This window comes from Schistocerca piceifrons, chromosome 3 (assembly GCF_021461385.2).
Source record: "Schistocerca piceifrons isolate TAMUIC-IGC-003096 chromosome 3, iqSchPice1.1, whole genome shotgun sequence".
NCBI classification, from domain to species: Eukaryota; Metazoa; Arthropoda; class Insecta; order Orthoptera; family Acrididae; genus Schistocerca; species Schistocerca piceifrons.
Window position 1 is genome coordinate 306,711,696 of NC_060140.1, and position 10,892 is coordinate 306,722,587.

At 35.9% G+C, this 10,892-nt stretch overlaps 1 protein-coding gene across 1 annotated transcript in view; it reads left to right on the top strand.

The window, feature by feature from the left end:
• Window positions 1-6,238, top strand: part of LOC124788316 (O-phosphoseryl-tRNA(Sec) selenium transferase) — a 70,293-nt gene extending 64,055 nt beyond the window's left edge. Inside the window, exon 10 of the mRNA XM_047255553.1 lies at window positions 997-6,238. Within this exon, the coding sequence (XP_047111509.1) occupies window positions 997-1,295 (299 nt within the window). The 3' untranslated portion in view covers window positions 1,296-6,238. The remainder of the gene's footprint in view (window positions 1-996) is intronic.
• The last annotated feature ends 4,654 nt before the right edge of the window (window positions 6,239-10,892 follow it).

Here is a 10,892-nt window from a genome sequence, read left to right on the forward strand (position 1 = left end):
AAAAAATTACATAATTGTGTCACAGCTTTAAGTTTGTCATGAGCAGATGATTCACCACTGGTTTCACACTTTTGATGCAAATATGTGGCCAACTGATATCTCAAAACTAGTCAGTGAGAAAATAAACTACCAAATGTGCTAAAATACATCTTAGTGAAACTTCTACACACTCAGTTTCAACATCACATTTGACTTACGGTGAGAGTTGAAACAGTTAAAAATAGCACAAGAGAATAATGGTTCTCACATGTACAGAAGAAATTTAAAACAATGTATCCAACATCTTCCAGTTTTTACCTGTGTTCAAAATTACTGAGTGGAAAATGTTAAGTATTAGTTTAGTGTTTATACAAGGTGCAGATTTAGTCATTAATTAAAGTAAAGGTACATACAGTTCCGCATTCTGGCCCTAGATGACCAATCAGGCCAGACTAACAGCCATGTTGTCTTCTGCTAGTGGTGTCATCGGTTACAATATGGAGGGGCTTGTGGTTAACACACCGCTCTCCTGGACGTTGTCTGGTTCCGTGACCTTTGAACTAGTCCAGCCATTGTCTGGTTTCCTGACCTTGGAACTGCTACTAATCAGTCAGATAGCACTTCAGTTGACCTCAAGAGGCTGAATGTGCTCCTACCAGCCCTCTCACCAAAGAAAAATCCTTGACAGTACCATAAATCGAACACCGGTCCTCCACATTGCAGTGAGCCAGACCAACTGCTCAGCTATGAAGGTGGACTAGTAATTAATTGCTTCTTATGTTCTGTTAGTGTGTACCTTGATTTGTTTCACGTTCCTGAAATGTTTCCTTCTTGATAGTATCTGTGGAACATTATGAATAAATGAATGAAGTATGTGAAATAAGTGACAGAATAGTTACTTTAAAATACTGCACTTTTCAATGTGTGTTGTCATATCACAGAATCCCTTGTGCACTCTACAATCTATTCTCCAATCAGTGCCAGTTGTAAATTTTGGTTTACTGTTTTTTGTTGCAGGCTGGGGTGCACATAACAGTAGTTACCCTGTGCCATATCTGACAGCTGCAGCAGCACTCGGTATGCGCAAAACAGATGTAGATCTGTTTGTACATCGCCTAGACAAGGTCCTAGGAAAACTGAAGGGACGTAGTGCTCCGCCAACCCCAACCTCTGCAGAAGAGCTAGCAGCCATGCGTCGTGTGATGCGTGGCGGATCGAGTGCACTTAATGGAGAAGCGAGTGGTGGCAGTGAAATGCAGAGCCAGAGCAGCAACAGCACATCGCTCGCCAGCAGCAAGGACTCTTTGCGCAAGTGATGGTTGGTGTCCGTCGATGCCCGCTGTGACTGTCACCGCGGTGCATCCGACGATAGTGATAATGCCTCCAATGGGAGCCTGCCTTAATGGTATAAGCTCCTTGCTACCGTCTTAAGAAATTTTAATTCCAGCCATGAAGTCTCCATGGGTGTATCAGTTATTCCATATTTGCTTGGGGTGAAGACTTGCTGTTACATCTCTCTGATCTGAAATTTTAGGTACTTTACGTTTCTACAAAATGATTTACCCATTTTGTACAAAAGGACAACTATTTTTATGTTTGCCCTATCCAAAAGTGGCATGTGGCAAGAGTATCTGCAATGTAATCATTACAATGCCCTGACATTTTGCTACGTGTAAAATATATTGCAGTGACATTATTTGCATTTGTTACAAATTTGACATGTTAGTGGCATCATAGTAGAAGAGTACCTAAGCCTTCCAGTAATATTTTTAAACTAGTGTGTTTTACAAATTGTCAAAGGATGTGGCTGGCATTCATTAAGCTGAAGAGAAAATACATTAATCACCTTTACACAAAAGCAATGTTTTCCAGAGATCTTGGGGAGCAACAAGAATAATTGAAATAAGTGTTGATATTGTATGTCAGTATGGGTCTCATAATAGAGTTTACTTAGAGGTGTCACTATACAGACACAAGTATAAAGCCAGTAATAGACACAGAGCTTAAATGCAAATGATGAGAAATGTACAGTACTGTGTTACATGCTTGAAGATAGTTTTAAAGATATAAATATTTATGCTGCCTGGTTTTTGTTCTGCAGTTTGTTGAATTGTCCATAAAAATAGTTTTTGATACTTGTGTAGTATACATGCATGTACAGAAGTTAATGTTAACCATGTTTCCCAGGTAAAAACTTTGGATGTTACTGATCTGTTTTGTTAGTAAATTATTAAATGTAATAGTTGGGTAAAATCTGATTTGTATCAGCATAGCCACAGCTTTTAATGTATATGTATTATTTTTCCAGCCAGATTAAGGTTTACTGTGAAGATCTGATAGGCACAAATTTATTGTGGATGTTATGATCTTTTATTGGTGTTGAACTGTGAGGATGTGGTATGTCCTTGCAGGACTATCATGCCTGTGAGTTAATGTGAATGTTATAATAGGCTGTATGTCATCAAAGTCTTCCATCTCTTTGATTTAGTGAGGGGTTTATATTTAATCCATTTGTTAAAAATAATTCGTAGTTTATGTGGTGCCTTGAAAGACTTTTAGATTATCATTTAACTTTTGATTGGCTGTAGCAAAACAGTAATAATTTGGTTTCATTTAATTTTGATAATTCTTCCTGGAAATTGTGGTCTGGCAGGTTTTACAAAGCCAGCATTTGATGTGAATGGTGGGTTTCTTACATTGTACATGAGTTAACATTCACAGCTGACAGACGCTTCATTGCAGAACACAGGATGGGAAAAAATGAGACAAGGTTTTGTTGAGAAGTGAGAATTCTTTTCGCTGAATCTTTCTTGCAGATTATTTCTAACTGCCAGAAAATTTATTTTCTCTGTCTCTTGAAAGTTATATTTAACGTTGTTGAATATCTATTCTTTAGAATTTGTTGGCCAGGAAACGAGAGACCAGTTACACTTCACAGTGTTATTGGGTACATGGTAAATAATATCTTTGAAAATAATAAGAGCATTGAGAATCTGTAACAGTCAGGATGCACTTCTGTTTTCAGGGACTTATTTTTTTAATCATCTGCTATGAACTCAATGGAAGATGAAACTGTTGCTTTAGAAATTATGGTACCTTTTGCTATTGTGATAGTGAGAAGAAAATAACTAATTGCTATGTACCTGGTATGTATTTTAAAATTTCAGTGTAACAATGTTTGACAAATGGGTTTATGGTTTTGATGGAATTTCCTTGATCATTTGTATGGTGTTTGTTTTGTTGTATGAGATGCTAAAATTACTGTCACTGTAGGAATGAGAATATTACATCGAAGTAATAGAAAGTGATGGGTTGAGGCTCAGAAAATTTGTAATATATAGCAATACTTATTTCAATTCTGATTAAGCTGGTTGATGCATTTTTTATGTTGGCAACCAAGAAAATTGGTTATAAGATGCTGTTAAAAACATATAATATGATAAGGGAGTGATATGTACAGAATAACATTTTGTTAAATGTAAATTTGTTAAGTATGTGATAATGTATAACCTGTTTATTGAGACTCCATTACACCAAATTAGTGGAGGTCGTTTTTTAGTTTTTTTGTGAGTGATTTGTATGCCAGTACTAGGCTACATGGAATGGTGATACATTAACTGAAGTTAATGTCTGAATAAATATTTACAGAATGGCATGATTAGTACAAACACATTTTATATCATGCATGTAAGGAAACATGCAGAGGACATTTAAAAAAAAAAAAAAAAAATGTTTCGCTGTTGGAAACTGGAATAGTGCAGTGCATGAATGTTAAGAATACATTTTGATGTACTGTAAAAGCTTTTGTTAATGTTCCTAATTTTATTTGTGATAGGTTTTATGGAATTAAAATAGGAGTCACCTTGTTTTACTTTAGTAACCATTTTACAGGATTCCAAGATTCAGATATTTTCTTGTACAGAGTTACAATCTGAAGTAAATAGTAATATTTTCCAGCCAATTATTTAATTGTTGAAATGTTCTTATGAAACCGTAATATTTAAATCTGTCGAAATTACCTGCCGAATTTGTGATTGATTTTTGTAACTTAGATTGTCATTTATTTATAAAGGCTGTTAGTCTTAGCTACATTTGAAGGGAAAATGGGTGTTCTAGCATTAAACTATTTGCCAAAGAAGATTATGAAAGTAAAAGAAGCTACAGAAGTGAGTTTTAAGTGTTGCAGTCATACTCCTGTTGATCAACATTGATAGGCTCAGGAGAACACTTCTTTTGCTGTGTATAGCCTAATCTCTCGTAAGAAACAATGTGTGCTTGCAAAGCATTTTCTTACCTGTTATTACATAAACAAATAAACATTGTCATGTAGTGTTAAAATATTCCGTTGAAATGGGGAACTTCTGTATAACATGTGCCTGTAGTCTGTATGCATACACCCAACAGGTGCATGAAAAACAATAGCTAAAATATGATTGCCCAGTGGGAAATATTTGTTTAAAAGTATTGCCATTGTTTTTACAACGAAAGCCGCTTTGGCTGGAAGAGAGAAGAAAATTGAAATACACTGTGATTAGTATAAATGTTCTACAGTCTTGCATCATCATCTGTTCGTCAGCAGTTATCAAAGCAGTACTTTAATTTTGCCCTGTAACCTGAAGTTTGGCATGTGGCCTGGTTTTATTTGTTTTATTTTATCGTTTTTTTGTCTTTCTACTACTAATATTATTAGTAATTTTGGTGAAATGTTAATCTTCTCTGTGCCCCATTTATAAGTTTTTCGCAGCATACAATTGGTTCTTTCTCATACTACAAAGCTCTGTGAGAGGCAGGTCTGCATGCCTCAGATGTATTTTATGTTATTCATTTATGTCTTTAAAAAGATTCCTGTTCTGAAAATATGTTTTCTGAGAATGGTTTAAGGACTGGAGGACATCAGTTTGAGCTAAAGTGTAATTTTAATTCTGTGTTCAGTGGTATAAGTCTGGAATTAAACTCTTTATTTATTGTGGTGCAAGACATGCATACTGGCGTGAAAACAAAGCATGTCACTGATTTGTGTGAAGGGAGAAACTTGTTTTAATGATGTCTCAGGTGCAGCTTGGTAAATCGAACTAGGGTTAACACTGAAGTGCCAATCTCAACATTTGTTGTAGGAGAAATAACTGAAAAATGCTGTATGTTGGTGTTAATTTTTTTATCAGAATTTGTCTTCCATTCCTTGTAGACCACTAATAAGTGACAGAAACCAAAGGAAATAGTTCACATTGAAAAACAGGTGTGCTCCGTACACTGACAAAGGAAGACTTGAAATTTGGTTGTTGTATCCATGTTATATTTTGTCACTTGTCAGTCTGCCAAAACACTTTGTATAATTTGCCTTTGTTCCTTTTTACATTTTTTAACTGTGTTGGTTTTATAAAGGCATTAATGTAGAAATTTCATTTTTGCATAATTTTCTAGTAAAAGAATAAACCTCAACAGTTTATAAAACTTGCGTCTTTTTTTCCAGATATTGTTTTCTTGTATTTTGACTGAGCCTTTTTCTTTCTTCAACAACAACAACAACAATAATAATAATGTATTTTAAATATTGACTGATTTCATCATAACAAATTACCTTTTCAGAAATGCTCTACATTACCTATTTCCCTTGAGCAATTCCATATTTCTTTCTGTGAGATAACTTTATTTGGTTTGTTCTGTTTCCATTTTTAGACACTATTGGTTGCTTTGTGCTAGTACGTCATGTAGTCTGTTTGAGAGGTTTCAGGATTATTTTCTTCTCTGTGTTGTAATATGACCATTATTAATTTGCTACGTTTGTAATATATTTTGATGTGTGATGTTAGAAGTTACATTACCGGTGTACATCTTGTTCTGATGTCACTTAATAGGCCTCCATCTAAATTTTCATTGATGTCACAGTTTATGAATTTGTTGCCTTATCTGTTCATTGGTTCTCTTAACAATATTTTATTTACTGATAGTGAATTTAATTGTGGTAGTTTCTTGGGTCAATAATAAAATGAATGTTTGTATTCTTGATGTTATTACATCAGTTTCAGAAGGAAATGCTGTTGAAAAATGCTTTGCAAACATACAACATTGATGTTAGTTGCCTCTGTTGTCATGCAACTAACAGTAATATATTACCAAAAAAAGTATGTATTAAGGATAAATGGTAGTGTTAATTCAGTGTCTTCTGTTAATTGCCATCAGATGAAAGATTTTTTATTAATTTGTGTTTTCAGCAGTTTGTGTGTGTGTGTGTGTGTGTGTGTGTGTGAGAGAGAGAGAGAGAGAGAGAGAGAGAGAGAGAGAGAGAGAGAGAGGGGGGGGGAGGGTGATGGAGGGGGAGTTGATATCTATGGATATTAGGTGTATATGCGTATCTTATAGTCTGAAAATCTAGAGAAACTGACAGTGTGCTTCATAAAGTAGTTGAAATTATTTTTAGAATTTTTATTGGACAGAGAGAGAAAAGAAAGGTATGTGTGTGTGTGTGTGTGTGTGTGTGTGTGTGTGTTTTTTAGAGAGAGAGGGGGGGGGGGGATGATTTCTTTTTAAGAGAATGGAGAGTGATGATGAATAAGTACTGAGCTACAGCATGTTGGGATAAAATTGTTTCACAAACTTCTTGCTTTTGTGCAGTGTCTGTTGTAATCTATAAGTGTGTAATACATGAGAAATGCTCTCCATCCTTGTTCTTCACTTTTTGCTGTAGCTAGGTGTGCTATGGAGGAAGTTAATATGGGGCCCATTCTCGTTGTTGCAAGTTTTTTTTTAATTTAATTTAATTTTTTTTATTTTTTTACCCCCCTGTGGTGGTATATGGCGAAACTTCAATGACAAGATAAGGGAAGACTGTTGCAATGAGTTCATTTGACATATCGTCTCTCAGTGTTTCCCAGCCAGAAGCCAGTTACAGTTGTAGCACAGCAAGGCATAAGTAATGAAATGATTATTGATGATGTACAATGTGTAGCATTGCATAGAAGTGCTGTAAGTTTATGGACATTGTGTTTCCCGTTATAAAATGAAATGGCATAATGATATGTAAAATTTGTCATTATTTATTGTTTATGTAAAGCTAAACTGGCATTCTTTTAAAAAGATAAGACACTGTTTACACCATATTTTAAGAGTATTTTAATTTTCCATAGTGGTGAGAATTAAAAGTGGAAAGAGGTAGCTGAAACTGTTAATGTTTATAACTGTTACTGTACAAATGTTCTAGGCTGCTCAAAATCATAGTGGCTTTCACTGTTAAGCAGGAAGGTATAGTGTGTCTATGTTATGGTTATTCCATAAATTTAATAAATGGAAGCTGCCAACTTATGCTAAAATATTTTTAGGACCAGCAGCTTCACATGTGTGGATATTTGGATGTTATGCAGGTAGTTACAGCCAAGGCTTAATGTTGCAAATAAACTTCATGGACTTATTACTTCTGAGCAAATGTGCTAAGACATTATCATCATTTTTTGTGATACCCTAAGTTAATTTTTATTGTCAGGTGCTATGCAAGCACTAACACATGCATTCCTGTGATAGTGATTTTAGACTTCTTTTCAGTTACAATTTCAAATTTAGAAAATCTAAAATTTAGTTGAGGATTTGTAACTTAATGATATGCTGTTAGATTGCTAATGTAAAAGGCACCATTTTAGCTATCGTGGTATCAGATATTAGCTGTATTGTAGTTAGAAGATTTTATTGAGCTTAAAATACAGTTTCACATACTGTAAGATTTTTCTAGGTTTTGGAAGGAAGTAATGATCACACATCTAACACATTTATTGTTTGGTATCTCTTGCATATATTACAATTTCTTCAAAATGTGCAGCAGTCACTGATAGTTTTCTTAAAAGCTTTCAGTGTATTACTTTCTTCCTGTTGGTATCCAACAAAAAGAAAGTCCTAAGTTAGACATATTTAATGCCAGTTATGACATTTCAGCGACTAGATGCATAATGGATGAATGAATGATGCTATTATAACATTCTGTTATCCATACTGACAGATTACACTAGTCTAAAATTTGAATTACTGACAAATCATGATATGTGTCATGAGGTCCCAATATATTTTATGGCTAGTAGATTTGGCTGGTGTACTGAAGCTAATATATGCCAGTGCATACCAAGAAATATACTACAGGTAATGAAGCATAGCTGACTCTTTTAAGTTTCGTGTAAAGAAACTTAAAGGCTTATGAGAAGCAACGGAACAGTTAAATTAAAAATTTTGCGATATCATATGTGACATGCATTGACACTGCCCATGAAATTTTTGGTATGTCAACACTTTTATTTAAAATCATAAAACAAGTTCCATAAGGCATAATGTGTGTTTTTCAGCTGTCCTAAATCTTTAATAAGTGTTTAAATGCTTTTGAAACTATTTACGAGATAAAAAGACTCACTAGTATTACGTATTTATTGTACTAAATAAACAGTGCCAGCCATTGCGGGTAATTTTAAAGTCAACGGACTATCCTTAAATGATTCCACAAATTGTGAATATATGATTAGCAATAATTTTAATGCTCTTATTTATATATTTTTGTGTAGTCATCACCAAGAACTTTTGTGATTTCATGATGTCACAAAAATGTTTTATTTTTATTAAATACAAAAGTATTTATTTGACCCTGATGATTACCTGACTTTTATATTTTTCTAAGTGAACATCAGTTGTATCACATAGAAAATGGACAGAATTTAGAAGAGCACATGGTACATTCATTTAATACTACCTCACTGTCTGTTAAGTCTTATCACTCCCACACTTTTCTTTAATACCACCATATATGTTCACCACAAGACAGGAAACAGCTTTTAGTGAGAAGTACACGTTTCTTCCCAAAAATTACAAGCTGCCGAAGTGTACAGTATTATACCGCGTGAACATTAATAAAACCGACAAACTGTGATGACTGCAAAGTCCACCACCTCCCAGCACATTCGTCCATCTGAAAAGACCCTTGACCACACAAATGAACAAAAAAGGGGTTTGAAATGTTGTTTGATGTGATTAGTGTCTGTTAGTGCACTTGTTTTGGTATAGCCTTGCTGCTCTTAACCGTTTCCATCTGCTTGACATACACAAACACCATGTGGGCTTGTTCCCCTACATGAATACCAGACCATTCTGCTGCTTACAGTACACTGTATCAGTAAGACAGCCTACAACACATGAGGAACACATGGCTCCTGGTCGGAGGAACTATCATTCGTCAATGCCATCTACTGTGGCAGTGATGCATTTCTGGACACATCTTCATAGGACCTTTTTCTTCTATTTCCAGTCAGAACCCCATCCTGCAGTTTGTTGGTTTTATTAATGTGGTGAATATTTCTTATCATGACGGGCACATTGCCAATATCAATGGATTTTGTATTCGTTACATCAGTGAATGGATTTCATAACATCAGTCAGGTGTCACTTTGATGTGACGAACTGATTTATGTGGATTTTATAAGCAATGGATGGAAATTGAAGAACTTGAATCAGTTAAAAGAAGCCAATCTCACTTATGAGTTCACCTTCTGGAACAGCTGTGGACAGTGGTTTCTGGGATGCAGGAAAGAAACCCCTGATTTATAATTTTGCAAAAGGTAAAACAATAATTTTTAAATACCGAGCAAGTCTTGTGGACCAATTCTATAAAAAATGTATGTGATGAGATGACTGTAGTACAAGGACTGTAGGGAGGAGGAAGGGGGGGGGGGGGTACAAATTGATGAAACATACACCTTGGTCACCAAATTCAGCACCCGATTTTGGCATCTACGTATTTCTAAAGAAATTTGTGGGTAGAAAATGTTGTGGACTGGCAAGACAGCCAATCCACTAGGACGGGAGGCCGAAGGGCACGCATTTAAGCTCACGCAGGAGGGCGTGAGGTCTGGAACAGGACAAGGTCTTTATAGTAGCAAAAATAGTACGTAGCTTATGGAATACTTAACTTTAATCCATAATTGGTGAACATCGGTCTGACGGTACATGCATCATAAGATAAATAGCAATTGATAATGGCACCTTGCTAGGTCGTAGCAAATGACGTAGCTGAAGGCTATGCTAACTATCATCTCGGCAAATGAGAGCGTAATTTGTCAGTGAACCATCGCTAGCAAAGTCGGTTGTACAACTGGGGTGAGTGCTAGGAAGTCTCTCTAGACCTGCCGTGTGGCGGCGCTCGGTCTGCAATCACTGATAGTGGCGACACGCGGGTCCGACGTATACTAACGGACCGCGGCCGATTTAAATGCTACCACCTAGCAAGTGTGGTGTCTGGCGGTGACACCACAGAAAATATAATGAATTATTAAAGTGCCTGTCATTCATATAAACTGCTCCTCTGGTAGGTTCAGTGGATGCCTTTGTTTCTGCAAACTTGTCCTTTCTACTATCACAGAGTATCTGAAGAATCACAGTAACATAATTAGCCTGGTATACTGGAGGTGTGAAAAGTTTCCTTACTGCTCCTTAAAACAGTTCCTGTTATTTCTGGTCTGATGTGCTGACTGTTACCTTCCTAGAGTGCTGAACAGCGAGCATCGTTTGGATGTTCAGCAGTAGCCACCATCTTATTGTCAAGAATATTATTGTAAGCAGACTGATTCAAGGGATTCAGCAATAATCTGTAGTTTCAATTCCCACACCATCACAAGTCTTGACCACTTCTCACATTAGATCTGCCACATGGTGTTTGTTGTAGGGTCTTACTTCATCCAGCTCCATTATTTAAGTGGCATGGTGAAGACTTGTTAAAACCCAAAACATTTCCTGCTAACTACTTTCCAGAATTTGTGAAGCCATCTCTGCACTGGCATGCATGTTGATGTGCAGGTGTAAACAGGTCTTTTGTAGAATCCTTCTCAATTTTTCTGGTCATAGTGCTTGTATTTGCGCACGTCAGTTACACTGCCTCGAGATTGACAATTTCA